The 16906-nt window shown below is 48.5% G+C and overlaps 1 protein-coding gene across 4 annotated transcripts in view; it reads right to left on the bottom strand.

Annotated features, from left to right (window-relative positions):
• Nucleotides 1–1629: 1629 nt before the first annotated feature.
• PAPSS2 (3'-phosphoadenosine 5'-phosphosulfate synthase 2) overlaps nucleotides 1630–16906 on the bottom strand; it is a 28322-nt gene continuing 13045 nt past the window's right edge. For all 4 annotated transcript variants that reach the window (XM_052798695.1, XM_052798697.1, XM_052798694.1 and 1 more), the window contains 11 exons: nucleotides 13910–14015; nucleotides 11490–11725; nucleotides 10620–10758; nucleotides 10240–10358; nucleotides 10009–10122; nucleotides 9453–9564; nucleotides 5841–6046; nucleotides 4695–4830; nucleotides 3613–3881; nucleotides 2638–2867; nucleotides 1630–2135 (listed from right to left, as the gene is read on the bottom strand). In XM_052798695.1, the coding sequence (XP_052654655.1) occupies nucleotides 1994–2135; nucleotides 2638–2867; nucleotides 3613–3881; nucleotides 4695–4830; nucleotides 5841–6046; nucleotides 9453–9564; nucleotides 10009–10122; nucleotides 10240–10358; nucleotides 10620–10758; nucleotides 11490–11725; nucleotides 13910–14015 (1809 nt within the window). In that variant the 3' untranslated portion in view covers nucleotides 1630–1993. The remainder of the gene's footprint in view (nucleotides 2136–2637; nucleotides 2868–3612; nucleotides 3882–4694; nucleotides 4831–5840; nucleotides 6047–9452; nucleotides 9565–10008; nucleotides 10123–10239; nucleotides 10359–10619; nucleotides 10759–11489; nucleotides 11726–13909; nucleotides 14016–16906) is intronic.

Here is a 16906-nt window from a genome sequence, read left to right as displayed (position 1 = left end):
TCGGGATACTTAAAAAAAAAAAAAAAATACAAAAAACCCCCTAAACCAGCTGACAAATGAAAAAACCTTTTTGCAAAAATATTCCCAATCGCACACGTAGTGTCGGACCCTGTACCATGGACACAGCAAAACAGGTTTTAGCTTGCGAATGTAGCTCACTATCCTAAGTTACAAGCGGAAGCACGATTGTTTTTACTGAGCGTAGATCCATCTGTAATTAAAACTGAAGTACAAGAAGAGGAGAATGCTATTTCCATTTCATTTGAAACACATTCTGACCGGTCCTCGGGCGTCTACTAAAAAAAGACGAGTACAAAAAGATCATCAGTTCAGGTTATTGCAATAACTAACAAGTGCATAGCTGTCTTCCCCCCCCCCCCCAAACCTCACACCAGCACAGTGGGGCCGCAGGATCAGCCCTTTCCTTGGGAAAGCCTCCTCTGACCACAGGCAGGATGCCGAGGCACAGGCAGGGGCAGGCAGGCAGCTGAGGGGCTCCCAGCCACACAGGGCATTGCGCTCAAACCTCAACCACCCCCGAGACATGCACTGGTCCCGGTGGGACGTGCTCCGGGTGAGACGCGGATGGGAACAGGGAGAGCTTCGGTGTTCAGTCACGCCACTCAGCCCCGTCAGAGGTCACCACAAGAGCTGCGAGTCAGCAGAAAAGCCTCACATCACGCACAGCGGCAAAGTCCACTTCAGGGAGGAAAAAAAAGAAGGCAAGGTCTGCAGTAACTTTCCACCAGCCAGAGCCGAGAGCAGCTCTTGGCTCGGCACCATCGCCCCTCACACAGCAGCACCCCACGTGGCTGGGGGGGGACCCAAGAACTTTTCTGTCATCCTCTGGCTGTCCCCCAGCTGGAGCCAGCATCACCATCCCGCAGATAAAAAGTAAAATCAGGTCACCTATACCCACACAGGGCTACGGGTATGGATGAAGGCAAGTGCTTGAGCCATCTCTCACCTGGTTTACCAGGTACAGCCGCTCAGATCCACCTCACACCATGATTTTGCTGTTTTGCCTTTAATTCACCTTTTGGATGGGAGGAGCGTGGGCAGAGGAAAGGGGGATCCGATCCTGGCAGGTGGAAGGATACCCACGAAAGCATGTAAACAGCATGCCCAGTTTTAGCTTGCTGCCCTGAGCTTTCTCAGAGATCTCCTGGACTTTACAGTGCCTCCCAGGACAGCTTCCCCGGCCCATGGGCCCACCAGGCTGGGAGCTCAGGGATCACCACAGCAGAGTCCCCACAGAAAGCTGAACTCAGAGCACCAATAATGCTCAGCCCAGGTTTTGTTTTGACCAGAGAGGTCAAGCAGGAGGAAGCAAGGAAGAACAGTAAGCAATTGTCTTGGCCACAAGGAACTGGTGATAGTCAAGGCTGATTAAAAAAAAAATCCTTTTAAAAAAAGGGCATTAAAAAAAATCCCGCTGTTAGCAAAAATTGTCAAAGGCACAACCTGGAGGGCAGTGACTGGATCCAAGCATTGAGTGCCCGTTTCCCCCTCCCACCTTGGCAGCAGCAACTGCTCCTCTCTTCAGCAGCTGCTCCTGCCTCTTTGGGCAGTGCTGGGCGAGGGGTAGTGGAAAGGCACTTCTTCATTTTTGCTCCACGCAGGGGACAGACATGTTTTTATTCTGGTGCTGAGGTCCCAGCTCTGCACTGGGGGCTGGTGCATGGCCCTGGTGGCACCAGAACGATGCAGCTGGCCCATCCAGGGGCTGTGCTCAGCTTCCTGCAGCCGCGCTCAGCTGGGAATGAAGGGCCCGCTGCCCTTCCCTTCCAGCTCCACTGGGACGCTTCCAGCAGCTTCAAGGGGAGAAGGACCAGGCTCAAAGTATTTCTGATTAGTAAAATACTCTCTGACCCAGGTAGGAAAATCCTACAGTCAGAGCATTGGAAATGCCACGCAACTGATCTGTGTCATAGGGAATCAATCAATCATTGCTCACTCTTAATACAAGTATTTCTAGGGAGGAGGAGTAGTGTTAATTATTTTTTTCCAGCGACTGGTAGTACTCGGTTAGGACTTTCCAAGCTTTGGGGGCCATGAAGCCGTCTGGTGGATTTTCACCTTCACGAGCAAGCTTCCTCATGCGTGTTCCCGAGATGAAGTCAAAATCGTTGTGCCTGCGCAAAACAGAGACAGGGGTGAAATCAGCACAACCGGCCCGAGTTGTCCCCAGCACAGCTGCTCTGCCGTGCCAAGTGTGTGGTTGGAAACCTCCCGGCACCGGTGGCACGCACCAGCAGCACCCGCCTGCGGCTTCACACCTGGGTTTACAGTCAGTAGCAATGGGGTTCCTCTTTCGAGAGGAGCTGGAGTTGTACATAACATGCTTCTCCAGCTGCCAGAGGCTGTATTTCTACTGCCACTTAGTCCCCAAACTGTTTCTCATCCTCCCTGGTGGCTACAAAGGCACATCTTTAGCTTCATGTGACCTATCCTTGACACGGTGTCAGCTTTTGGAGGGGGCAGTGGGTGGCTTTCACAGGTTCTTCCCCCATTTCTCTCCTCAAGAGGAACACCAACTGCTTTTCCCTCTCCCCTGGCAATCCGCAAGCCAGACACGATCGCAAACCGCATGAGCTGTGTAGGCTGAAGAAATGGTGACGCTGCTGCCTGTGTTACCTTCTTGGGTCATAAAAATCCATTGCCCTTTTCAATTTATTGTAAGCAGCCACCCGGAAGGGGATGATTTCCACCGAGGTCAGGCCCGGCGCCATGCTGAGGACCTTCCCTCCCTGCGTGGGCTCGTAGAGGTCCTTCTTGGTCTCGGGGTGAGGCATGCCTGCAGGGTCGCGCCCCACGATGTAGAAATTGGCCCCGGCAATCATGCGAGCTCGGCAGTGCCACTGCACCTGCAAAGGAGAGACACAAGGAGCACTGGCTGAGGGCTGAGCAGCAACTGAGCCGCCCACCCTAGGCTGCAAAACAGATCCTGGTGATCCACATGCAGGAAGGAAGGAAGGAAGGAAGGAGACACGTCAGCAGCCTTGCTGCAGTTTCTCACAGCAATCAGGCCGCTCAGACTCGTCTTCCACTGATGGACCTGATGCAACATCATGGTTCTCCTAAGGACATGTATTTCAAGGGAAACACTGGGGATGGGAACTGGTCTTGTTCCAATTTGGCAGCAGAGGTAGTGGTTTGCTTTTTGAACATGCAAAGACAGTGCCCACTAGCCATTGAGCCCCGCACAGGCAAAGGCTGCCCACGCATCCCTCTCCTTCCTCCTCCAGGGGAGGTTCAGTGTCTACCGCTTTCATCCCACCGATTTAGGGACAGAAGGGAAGCCACTGGGAGAAAACAAATGAGTGTTTCTGCCCAACAGAGAAAAAGGTCACAGCGGTGACGTTTGTTTCTAGCCCCCTTCTCCCCAGCTTTCCACACAGCCTGTGAAAGCACGGGAGCCCACGGAGCCGAGCTCTGCTGGGAGACAGCTGCTGTAGCAAGCTGCAGGCAAACCATGGTGGGAGCTAGTAGCGATGGAATGGCTACCAACTCCCCCGTGGCTTTCTGGAGCTGCGTGGGCAAGCTGGCAGCAGGCATCCCCACGGACAGGCTTCATGCCTTGTCGTGGTGAGCAGCTAACACCTACGTTACCTCTGTGGGGCCAGCATAGAGCATGGGAGAGGGGAAGATGGCAACGACGGTCGACTTGGGGTCCAGGACTTGCTCCTCCAGCACCGCTGCGTGCTGCTTCATCCGCCACTCCAGCGGGACATCGTCATCTTTGGTCCATCCTCCCAGGGGGTGCAGGAGAAGCACAGGGTTTTTGTAACCCCTCTCCAGAAGCTGGCGCCGCGTGTCCTGCATGAGCAGGGCGTGCCCGTTGTGGACGGGGTTGCGCAGCTGAAATGCAAAGACCGCATCTAAAAGGGAAAGATTCAGAGGGTCACAGGCTTGCGCTGACCATCAGACCCTGCAGCTTCATTTACACACTATACATTTCAGCACGGTCATAAGATATGTACTTTGTTAGATCTGTGTCCTATCTTCATGTGAGTGAGGCCTTAAATACCTTAGATGAGTGTTTCATACATGCACAGTGTCTCTTCATCACTCTGCCAAGTTTATTTGCACCGCACATCCTTCCTTTGGGGCCAATTTCAGTCCTATCAGTTCTCCTACAATGTTTTTACACGCCACTGGACACCTCCACCGAGTTCCCTGACTTCTTAAGTGACCTGCCACCTCTCCAAGCTACATGCCACCATCAGGAAGGCCAACGCTCTCTCCCCAAAGTGAAGGTAGGTGTCTGACGCCTGCCAGCCTGCAGGGATAGACACCTGGGAGAAGACACCTGAGCGTGAAGGTCAAGCACATCAGCGCAGGGCTTTAAATGCCTGGGGTGCAGAAAGAGAGGCTCTGACCTGCCAGGGAGGACACAAAAAGGACACTCAGACACTCAACACTTTCCAGTCCCATGCTTGGAGAGGCCTATTGAGGACGAAGCCCATCACAAGCACCGTCCTTAACCAAGGAGACCCTGCGCCACTTTTTGTGCCATGCCCTGTGCCCCTCTTACTGCTCACCCCACCTGAATAGTCCCATTTTGGGAGCACAGAGAAGCAGTTTGGCAAGTGCTGTGAGCTTGAAAGCAAGTAATCACAGATCACACAAATCTCCCAATGCCACGTAGGGCAAGAAGAGCCATGTCACTGGTGCTAACCCAGGGCACCCACCAGCATTCATTTCTCTGAACTTCTGCTTGAGAGCAAGCGGTGTCAGGCGGTACTGGTCCAGCCCGTCATTCCATTTGATCTTCTCCAGCACGAGGAGGTCTCCACCAACCAGCCAGTCTCCGCTCTCCATCACCATCTGTGAATTATGCACACATGCATTACAGAGGGGACAGCAAAATATCTCCTCTTCCCTCTCCCAGTCTCCTTTGAAAAGTGTTAGGCTTGACTCCCCTTGCAGCGTGATCTTCCCTTCTTGTTCAGCACACTGTAGGTGGACAACATTCTTACAGGGACCACGTGAACTGAACATTGTGAGCAGTGCAACCCCATAAGGTGAGGCATCAGTAACCAAGGCCCTACCACTGCACCCATCTGGGTGCTGGACTCCTCTCTCTGACAGCCAGGGGTCTGCAAGTTATGGCATAAGACCTTCCTCCACCTCACTCTTTGCTCTCTCCTCCTGGGAATATGCAGGAGGAATAAGCCTGTTGCAAGGTGAGCAACTGCTGCTGCACAATTAAAAGAGGTATTTTAAGGTAGGGGAAAAGAATTAACACAGCTTTAGCTTTTTTAAGCAGACAGCTCAAGTCACTCGGTGTAACCTGGAACTCTCCCTTTCTAAGGGATGATGTTCTTTGTACTGCCAGAGAGTAAATGGGAAGAGATAAGCTGTAAAAATATAACACCCTTGTTGGCTGCCTGTACAAAACAGCCAAATTGAGGAGTAAAACACAGCTAAAAGGAGCATGAGTCAGCGATCTGCAGCATTCATGTTTGGCAGCATCACTGAGACCGTTACACCCCAAGCGCCAGAAAACTTTGAGGGCTAAGTTGGTGGTCGTGTAGGCACACCGGTGAAGATGAGTGAATGAAAGGAGCAGCTCCTCAGCAGCATGCTCATTTTCCCTTTCACCTCGTGCTTGTTATCTGATGCTCCTGTTAAGCAGCAAGCGCAGCATTAACTCACAAGCCTAAAAATTCAGTCCTGCCTGCTTGGGACACAATGGTTCCCAGTGAGAAGCTGGCATTGGAGAGCAGATAGGACACCCACAGCCCTCGAAACCTTGGAAAGGTTCAGTTCTCCTGCCCCTGCCCGCATTTCCCATCCTGGCCAGGCTTCCCAGAGCAGCAAGCGGACAAACCTACTTTGACATGCGGGTGCTTCGCGCAGGTGGTGCCCCAGACACGGGCGCATCGCTCCTCCTTCCTGTGCTCGAAGTACTCGGGGCTCTTCAGGACTGCCACCCTCTGTCCCGCGTAGCTGAGTGCCAGCGCCTCGCAGCCCTCCAGCTGCTCCTTGTCCTCCGTGGAGATCGGCAGCACAATGGGGATGCTCAGGTTGACAACACCGTCTGGCAAGAGAGAGGGACGATTTTAACGTCCTCCAGCCTTGGGCGCTGGTCTTGGGCACCGAGTAAACAGAGGTTTTCAGAGGCACACATTCTCCCTTTGGAGAGCCAAATTTTGCAGGACTAGCTCAGGGATTCACCATCAGCCATGTAAATTTATTCACTGCCCCTTTTTTTTCTGCACTGTTAACAAATAGCGACATTAGTGGAATGCAAAAGCTCCTCATCTTTGGGCCAGAGATGTCTCAAAGACACCTGGAGCATTTCATTACTTTCTGGACTCTTTATCTCCCTGGAAAGATTGGTTCTTCTCCAGTTAGCTTGTAAAGTCTCTTCGAAAAATTTAAACATACTTGGAAAATGCAACCCTGGATATAACCCCTACCTGGCTCCCTGCCAGGAGAACAACCTCTACTAAGATGGCTCCAGCTTGGTGTTCCCTGGGACACGTCATTCCCTGCACATCTCCTGAACTGCCTCTTCCAACAGGGAAAACACTGTCACACTTTGCTTTGTTTTTTTCTAGATATCTCTATACTGTTACTCCTCCTCCTTTTTATCTCTGCAGAGTCCATTTTTAATCTATCTTCTCTGTGTATACAGCAAGCCTACATTTGCACATGTAGCTTCTAATTTCAGTGTTGTCCCTAAATACCTAGAAGTCACATTGGTTTTATCCCCACTCCCTCAGTTTCCCAGTCCTCCACTAAGGTCCTCCCATTTCTCCTTGGATATCCCGGTATTAATATAGAAGAATCAGTCTCTCCCATGAGTTTCCATTCACAAACATGAACGAACAAATCACTGATTCAATTTGTTCTGATCTGACTGAAATAATTTTGGATCCTTGAGAGTCTTAATTTGAGGATTTTGACTATGATGTAATTTTTTTAAAATCTTTATTAAAATGTTTACATTTACTTTTAATTCACAACTAGGTATCATTCATCTGCCAGATAGCAATTTTCAAGCACCTCCATGAATAATCATAGTCACATGGGATCCAATCAATATCAACTTCATACATTTAAATTACATTAACCAGTGATCAGTCAATAAAGTCAGCACGGAAAAAGCTGAATTATGAAAACAACAAATGATGCTGAAGCTGAGGATCTCCATGCTCCACTTCCAAATGCTAGATGCAGAGTTTAAAAAAAAAAAAAAATCACTCCAGCAAAGGTAATTACAAAATTACATGACTGGGATTTTTGTGAAGACTGGTCAGCAGGACATGGCCTGTGTCATGCCTCTTCGGAACCGGCTGAATCATAAACAGGCCGTGGTTGTGTCTAGTCTTAATAATTTTCTTTTTTTTGCTAAATCTCAAAAAATCACTTTACAGCAAAAAAATCTAAATTGAAGTAATTTCTGTACAATTGAAGAACAGTTATATACATACCAGCTACAGAGCAATTCCTTCCTGGGAGAATACAAAACACAATTAAGGTAATTAACACTCACGGGCACCAGTCACAGTAGCCATTTCAAGAACCAAAGCCACTCATTTAAAACCTCCAGCAAGCACTGCGTAACCACAAGCCTCCAACGGTGCTGCTCCAGCCCCTCTCCAGCGTCCACCCATCCAACATGGGTCTCACTGGCCAGGAGCGATGTCCAACACCTATGCTTTCACTGTCACCCAGTCCTGACAGAGGCACGCGTCGCTGGTGTGGAGGGAAGAGTGTTGGAGACTCTGCGGCACTCCTGCTGCCCTACAACATGCAGATCCACCTTTCTTCCTGGTGGCCATCATGCCCCCAAACAAAGCACCCCATTCACCCAACTGTTGGGAGCATCAAGGTGGGATTTACTGCTCAAAGTCTGAGCGAGAGGAGCACTAACTTGCACAAGTCCACCAAAACAGTTGCAGCCCTTTCAGGCACAGCTGGAGCTGCCAAAACCACCACCCCCACCCCAGGGCAAAAGGACTGGACCAATGACTCTGGAAAGACCAGCCTCAAACTTCTCTTTGGCAATGCGCACCCCAGCCTCGGCACCATGAGATGGAAACCCTGCACCGTTTCCTAAAGCTCAGCCAAGCAAACCAGGGATGTTCTCCTTCCTGCCCAGATGTCACCCTGCAGGCCTAACCATGGAGATGTTGAGTTTGGAGACCTCCGTGGAGACAAGGTGGACCGGGGACTGATGTTGATGCCCTCTACTACAAAGACCTTGCTCTGGAGAGTTCATCCTCCCCAAAAGCCAGTGTCCTGGGCTTTGTCCCTGACCCTGCGGAGCTCTACAAATCCTGAACATATGCCCATGGACCCCAGAGGAGCTGTGCTCAGTGATGCCAACAGGTTGGGGGGGGGGCACCCCAAAAACAGATGCCAAGACGAGCCTCTGGTGCAAAGTGCAGAGCTCTGGAGCAACACAGTCATTACAGGGCGCCTCTGTGACCTCATCAGGCACAACAGGCAGCTCAAAGACCACAGATCGGGGTCTGATAACAAGGACATGTGCTTTTGAACCCTGTTTGCAGACTAGGTGGGAGGTAAAAGGCTATGACATGTCTGAAAGCAGAAGTCCCCACACAGACACTCCTTCGGTCCAAAGCGAGCAGTCCCGAGCTTTGCATCTGCTGCACGGTGCCCAAAGCCTCGTAACAGCAGCAAGTCACTGCCCCGTGCAACCACTGGATCCTCTAGAAGGAGGGCAAGACTCAAAGGGACTCGCTCACCAAGATCCCAAATCCCTGAGGCCAGAGATCACTATCAGGTCTACAAAACCCAAAGTGAGTGCCCTGTCTGCCTGTAAAGTCACAGCGACAGCATCTACAGGTGGGAAACAGGACAGAAATATCTACTGCCCCAGTCTCAGCTGTAGACAATCACTGCCTGAACACTCTTTGCCTTTTCCAGGGTTGAAGCACCTCTAACATACTGCTAATTAATAGGTAAATCTGATTTATTTCAAGTTACGGTAATGGATAAGCAGGAAAACAGGGGAGAAAAAAAAAGTGAAATCAGGCACTGCTCCCGTTTCCAAGGAACAGCTGCCTTCTCCTCCCACCTCAAATTAAGCCTGGCAGCCTCCCTGCTTACTTGGCTTTGGGTTGCATCTTTATTTACCCTGGTATCACTGAACATGAAAAGAGCTACACAATGGCTCCCAAAATGTTTGATCGGCACTGTGCGAGATGTCAAAGCTGTGTGCCAGGGTGCCAGCCACAGCACAGTGAACTTTGTCACCTTTTGTACCCTTTGGTGTGTTTTGGAGGACAGCTTCCTGGCCTCTGCGGTCCTTTACGAGCCCTCGCATTTAACAGGCGAGAGTAAAGGAGGAGAACACCACAGCCAGGCATTAAGCTTTTCTGTACGGCTGCCTGCTGAGACACCGTGGGGTAAGCATCACATCCCACAGCGGCTTGCCAGCCAGCGTTGACACAAAGCGTGGGGATTCGTACCATTCAGCAGGGTGCCAAAATGGATCACTTGCAAGTACTCTGCCTCGCGCATGAAGCCGGTCAGCGGAGTGGCCCAGCCTTCACTCAGCACCTGCACCCACTGCAGATCCAGCTGCAAAACAAACCCAAACGGCACTCCTGTCACCAGGTCATGCTCAGAGGTTGCTTTTCCTTCCCTTCTGCTGCAAGAGCACTCTCATTTGTTTTGCTTCAAATATAGGACGTTCATAAAGCGGGAGAAAGCCATGGGGGGGGGGTGGTTTGGGTTTTTTTTTAAGTCAGACTCATGTACTTTCATAGCACAACTGCTTGCGGGGCTGTACTAACACAACGAAGGAGACTGACAGCCCTGGCTTGCTACAGCACAGGGTGGAGACACGGCAGAAAATGGCTGAGGATCAGGACCACACTTCAGCTCACCATAAACCACAGCCACAAAAGGACACAGCCATCTGAGGAACAAAGCCCCCTCTAGCAACACCCTTGTTGAAGCTTCTACCCTTCGAACAGCTAAATAATGATTGAATCACAGCACAGCATCCGTGCATGACGATACCTTAGTGATCTCGATGGATGGCAGCATCTCTGCTTCAGCTTGGACACTATTGAGTTTATTTTCAGGTACAAACAGCTCAAGAACATCCTTAATTGAGCCATGGGGCACGATGTTCTGAAAGACAGAGAGCAATTGTAAATAACACGCCATTTTTTAAGGGAACACCAAAAAGTCAATATCCGAAAGCAGATTTACAAAGCTGCCAGTGGCGGTAGTGTAAAAATGACCTACTTGTGTCTGGAGGAGCTCCACAACCTGCTGAATACATTCAGATACTGATGCAACATTCGTTTTCAACACTAGTTCAGGAGATTCGGGCTTCTCGTACTCTGAGTCAATCCCTGTGAATCCTACAGACAATTAAACCCAAACTAGATTTATTTAATGTAATACTTGGTGCTCTAGAGCCAACAACGCTGTACAAACAACCAGCAAGCATTCAACCATACTGGGTACAAGTGACACTTGTAACAGCAAGATTAGGAAAGCAGGATACTCTTGTGCACTACAAAGAGCCTCTAGTAACCTACCTCTACGTGCAGAGCTGCAACAACAGAGCTATCCAATGCTTTGGAAATCAAAACGCAAAATAAGAGCTCACTCTTCCATACCTTTGATCTCTCCAGCTCTTGCCTTTTTGTACAGGCCCTTCACATCTCTGCTTTCACAAATATTTAGAGGAGCATCTACAAAGATCTCAAAGAAAGGAAGTCCAGCTGCCTCGTGAATTTTCCGCGCATTTTGACGATCCTGTTAGAAGAAAGACGGGAAAAACATATGTGTCTGAATTGCAGCAAGCACTTTCCTCCTACATGATGTGTGCTGGAACTCGACACAGGTAAATTAGTCTCTGGTATAGATTTATTAAATTTACACTAATTCTAATAAGGGGTTTTCATCTCCCTTCCCCCTTTTTCTTTAAATATAATTTAAAAGATCTACAACTTTGACCTGTTTTCAGCTTTTTCTGTCTGAAACATCAAGAAGATCTCTTCGTTAAGCAGGACAGCAGAACTTTAGAATGTGAATAATTATCTGCCCTGTGTCAAAAAAAGGAACTGCTTGCATCGGCTTGATAACAGCAGCTACTTGGTATTCTCCGGAAGGATAAAAACACAATCAATACTTCTTCCAACAGAGCAGTGATAGCACTATGACAGGCTATTGTTTCTATACCTCTTTTCTGCCTCCTACCAAGTTAATAGTAGGAGCCTCTGTAGGGAGATTTTAAAATTCTCTTCGCTTTTAATCAATTTGTAACATTGAATATATTCGAAGAGGTCACGTCAAACTGCCCTCCAGAAATTTGTCCTGATCGCATGTAGTTCTGTGTATTGGTGGTGTCTTACAAAAGAACAGAGAAGTTAAAAGGAGCATCTGATGGCATATATAGGAAGTCCTCCACGTAAATCTCTTCCCTAAGAACAATCGTGAGATCAAGGCTGCCCAGAAAAGAGCAAAATATGGTGCAGTGAGTTTACCTTTGCGAAAGGAGAAATGAAACTAGTTATGCAGACGAGCCCAGCATCAGCAAACAGCCTGGCCACCTCTGCGATGCGGCGGATGTTCTCCTCGCGGTCCCCAGCCGAGAAACCCAGGTTTTTATTCAAGCCATGCCGAACATTATCACCGTCCAGGGAATAGCAAGGGATGCCATGAGAGACCAAGTACTCTTCCAGAGCAAAACCAATGGTTGTCTTGCCAGCTCCAGAAAGGCCTATTGCAGACAGAAAAGTGAGGTTCAGGATTGAGGTCAAAAGACTGAAAATGACAGTGTAATGCAATACCTCCTGGGACATGGGCAACGAAAATCCTTCTGTCTGAAGTTGCTTTAGGAAGGCATGAGGTAGGGAAGTTGGATTCATCTTTTTAGAGCCCTGGTGAACCCATCTTATTGAAGGGGTGGCATTAATGCCATGAGAAAAGCTGCTATATCCCAACATCTGGAGGGGTTCAACCCAGCAGTGTTGCAAAAGTACCTCTTGCTAGGCCATGGTGGGACAAACAGGTACCAGTCAGCAGGGGAAGCTTGAAAGGACGCTGTTGCCTGCAAGTCTCTCAGCATCTTCCTCTTCCTCCTCCTGTTCCCCCTATGAACAGCTGACAGCTCTCCCAGGCTGAACCCAAGGAGACATTCTTGCTGCAACTGTGTGGGGTGGGGACAGGCTCCAGCAGCTGCAATTGCCCCTCTGCATCCACGGACACCTCCTTCTGCAGGAGCAGCACCCACAGATCCGTGCGAGCAGGAGCAGGATGGTTGTGTAGACAAGCAGCACATCTTCAGCTGCCCACGTCTCCTGGAGTCATCAGCCAGAAAGACAACAATCCAAAACAAGGTGGCTACTTCCCATCCCAGCTCCATCCACTTGCACAAAAAGCACTCGCTATTGGCTCTGTCAGAAAGCAGCAAGTGCACATGGAGAACCAAACTCCTCCTTTCCCTTGGGTGGGGATCCATGCGTTGAAATCTCCTTGAGATGGAAGAGGACCTTGACTTAGGAGAGATAACACCTCCAAACACCACACCTGTCTCAAGAAACACCTAGGCTTGGAAAATCTCCTATGGAGATAGCATCATCTGCTCACCTGTTTTTATACCCTTTGCATAACATCTACTATTGAGCACCCATGGAGACAAGACCCTGGGCGAGGTGGACTTTTGGTCTGCTGCAGAACAGCCATGTTTGTGCTGGAGAGGAAACCTGGCTGGACAGAGATGAATCCTGCTGGCTGTGCCTTCGGTTTCTGTAGTACAACAGACTAACTGATAGCTCTCCTGAGCTGGCAATGTAGGGCATTCAAATGCCCTTCCATTTAATCCATATAGTCCATGCAATAACATGCCCTTCCATATAGTCTCTTAAAATTAAATTAAAAAAAGTTAGGAGACCACTGTCTATTTCAAAGAATAATCATCAGCCAGAGAAACTCAAACCTTTCAGATGCAAGATTTTTGAGTGATATTCAAAAAAAAAAGGAAATTGGATTTTTGGCTTCAGAAATTATATTAAAGCAGATCAGGTGTTGGCCACCTTTTTGAAATTGAAGAAGAGAACAAAACAGAAATGTGTTTTAATCCAACATCTAGCACGCAAGCTGTTATGAAGGCAAATCAGAAGGGCTTTACAAACCTTTCCAAGTACATCTTTCAACATCTTCTGCCAGTCACAGAAAATACCAATATTTAACAAGCAAAGAAACAACTGGACAAGTGGCAAAAGATAGAGTTGTGTAAATATTAGTGGAGCAAAATAAACGCAGTTGTCATTTCTAGCAGCCTCTAATCCCCAAACAATGAGTTTATCTTTCAAAGCAGAAGAGCAGGGCAACACATCAGAAAGCGTACGAAATGAGAAATAACACAAGAAACCCACAATGGCTATGCAAGGAATTGCTTCCAGTGCGACTCGCTTTCTGGGAGTATTTATTCTTCAGACAAGACGACTGCCTTGTTGTGCTGCTCATGAGGTCACTTTAAACACAGTAAACCTAGGTATCCCAATAAACTTCACACTGACCCAGAATGAACACATCCGCATGCCATTTTGGACAACCCTGGGCACGTTTCACTGGCAAGGACTGGCTGGATTTGAGCCAAGGCTTCTTCAGCCATGCACATGAGAACAAGCGTGACCCTCAGGGCTTCTGACCTGTTCAGGAGGCCGATAACAGCTGTGGAATTCATAAAAACATTAGTTATGGGTAGCAGCTGCCAGGAAGAATATCTTGCTGCGCCAGCACCGCATGTTGGTGTTTCCCACGTGTAAATGTTTTGCAATTCCCAGTTCACAAGGAACGCTGACATTTCCTGCAGATCCCAAATCCCCACCTCTGAGCCATACTTATGTATGCAAGTGGGTTTCACATGTGAAGCCACGCTTTCACACCCAGACGAAAATACCTGTTAGCCAAACCGTGCAGCCTCGAAATCCACCCCTGGTACCGACAACTTGTCCTCTCTTACTCCTGCTGACGTGATGGGCTTGGTAAACCACATTGGTTGATCCCTGATGAAAACAAAGCAAAACAAAATGCTCCTGTTACCTCATTGCTCTCCGTACAAAAGAAAATCTCTGCTGGGACTAATATAAGGGAGAGAAACGCAAATTCATTAAAAATCTGCATGAGCCATTGCAGCGGACTTGGTACAAAAGGGAAAACAGTGAAGAAAATAGTTGCCTTTGGCATAAGTTGGATTTCTGTCCGAGCAGCAGACTCATTTTTTGAAGACAGTATTTGCCTCTGCTCAAAGCCCTTCTGGTGGCAATGCCTTTGCATCCGCCGCTGCCGGCAGTGGCAGAAGGTGACTTGCTTTGCTGCAGGAGTGCTGCCGGGTGACTGATACACCCGCAGGCAGGCTGGGGAGGACACGGAGTCCACGTAGAGATACAGGCAGCACACTCCCTGCTTCTTTGGCATTTTAAAATACAGCCAGACACGCCTATTATTTTAATTACGCTTGCAAAACAAAAGCAACTTAAGGTGCTAATTTACTTGCCATGTTTAACATAACACGGCTGCTAAGAATTGCAGCTGGGGCAAGAAACGGCAATGTAGCAGGGCTGAGCTGAGCGAGACTGGGACCCAGCCAGGGAAGACGGTGGGATGGGAGGCAGAGAAAACAACACCCAATATGTATGCATGCACTTCCCAGTGCAAAGAAGGGACCAGTACGATGCCAAGCTGGAGGCCTGAATTTTAGTGCTTCCTAACATCGACCTGCTGCAGCAGGGCAGCCCCAGCATCTGGGATGCAGCCTAAACAGCCTGTCTGTGCCATGCAGCTCCGGCAATGGTACTTTGACAAAGACTTTTTGCACATAAAATATCTACAAGACCTTATTAATTATGAGGATTGTTTCCAATCAAGGCAGCCAAAGGAAAAGTCTCGAGAGGGAGAGAGGATATAAATATTTTCTCCCTAGCCGGATTCTTCATGACTGTAGGTTTATCCATTTCGTATCATCAGTACAAGAGCAGGTCTAGGCTTTCCCATGATTTACATCTCGCTATATAAATATTTCTACATTTGAAGTCACAGCAGGGAAGTGATTATCTTTCATGTGTCCAAGAAAAAAATTTTGACAAGAAAAAAAAAAAGAGGAATGGGAGAGACAATAAAGTAAAAGGTCACTCTTAAACATGTCAGCAAAATAGCCTGATTTTTTTTCCCCCCTCTGCTTGCTGGCCCATTAACACTTTAACATGATCCAGCAAAGGCATAAGCATTCATTGGAGACTTGGTATTTTGTATGCAACAGAGGGCTCTGCCTGCACAGAAATCTGAGTGAAAATTATTCCATAGCAGAAGAGAAAAAATACCCTCCTCTCCTCACTTGTTTTTATTATCTTTCAGAGGCCAGCATCCCAGCAGAGACCAATCTCCCACCACAGTGATTTATAACTATACTCGGAATTTCATGTCCATTTTCAATTCAATTTTAGTGAAAGGCTCCAAAATTAGCCTCTTTACACCTGCAAATTTGCCATCTGCAATTGCTTGTGGGCACACTGAACAGCTACCCCACTACAGAACATTTTAATTTACTGCTAAGAATAGCTGTGTACAAAATAGTCATAATAATGGTCACAGATCTCGCCTCCAAGGTTAACTCTCGGCAAGCCTCAACGTCGGCACCGTGGCTGTCAGACTGCACTGGAAGAAGCTCTGGGAGGGAGAAGCAATTGCTCCAGAGCTGGCCCAAGGTGACTGATTCCCACCCCGTGCCACCACCGTACGACTTGATGGGAAGTCCCAGGCTAAAAAGGTTTTCAGGGCTGTTGTCTCAACCACCTCCAGCGACGCACCTTCTTGCTCCAGGACTCTCACTTCCAATTTTCATTGCCACAGCCACCAGAGCAGGTCCCCAACATCGCTTCCCCCTTCCACATTTGTTTCAAAGGATAAAATCAACTATTTGGGGGTTGGAGTGTAGTGGACAGGCAAGACGCTGTCTGAAACACAGCCTGGGTACCACAGCAAAACAAAAACAAAAAACCAAAACCTCCTTAGACCTGACCCTGAAAAAGTGAGTGAGCCCAACACATCCTGGTGACTCAGAAAACAAAAGATAAGTAGATCAAGATTTGGTTTTTGTGGGTTTTGGGCTTTTTTTTTACAGGGGGTTGTCAAAAGTCTGTATGAACAGACAGCACCACCATGGTTTAATTTTCACCCATCCCCAGAGTTTCAGGCTTCAGCAGCGAGACTAAATGAGCACACACACAAGATCCAGCTGACAAAAATAATCCCTTCTCCCAAGACACACTGGTGTGTTTCTGCTGTGTTTACTCCTGGTTGAGCTCTGGCACTGCTCTGAAATTGTGTCGCGTGGCCAAGGACCCTCAGCAAAGCACAAGTGCCCAAACTCACCTTCCGAGCAGCTTGCCACCACTCAGCCCTGCAGCAAAACCTCCCCTGCTGCAGCATAGCGCCTGCCCAGTGATTAAACACTCCTCAAGTGTAGCATTCCAAAAAACATAAAGCAGGTATTTTGCAATTTGTTTGCAAACCACAACAGACAAGACCAATATTTCTGTGTGGAGAAATGAACCTGCATGCTTCAAATCTCTGTTTCATGCCCTCTGCATCAGTAGGAACTCCAGCCGCACACTTGCTTTTGCAAACTGTTGATCTGCTGGATCTGTCCTGTAGGAGATGAACTATGATAAAGTCCGTGCCTCGGGAAGATGCAGGAACTAACACATTCCTATGTGGCTGATGTAACGAGATTGTTATGTTAAAAGTACATGTTGCTGTGCTGTAAATCTGCAGTGTGCATGCATCTCAGAGCTTTTATTTTGCACGCTGCCATCTTTTGGAGCTTGGGAGAGCAGCACTGGGGGCATTTTTGCAAATCAGCAACACTCTCAGACCTCTCCTACCTGCCGCGAGGTCC

The sequence above is a fragment of the Harpia harpyja genome, chromosome 10 (genome assembly GCF_026419915.1).
Source record: "Harpia harpyja isolate bHarHar1 chromosome 10, bHarHar1 primary haplotype, whole genome shotgun sequence".
Taxonomy (NCBI): domain Eukaryota; kingdom Metazoa; phylum Chordata; class Aves; order Accipitriformes; family Accipitridae; genus Harpia; species Harpia harpyja.
Note: the sequence above shows the minus strand (reverse complement) of the source record. Positions and strands in the feature narration are given on the sequence as shown.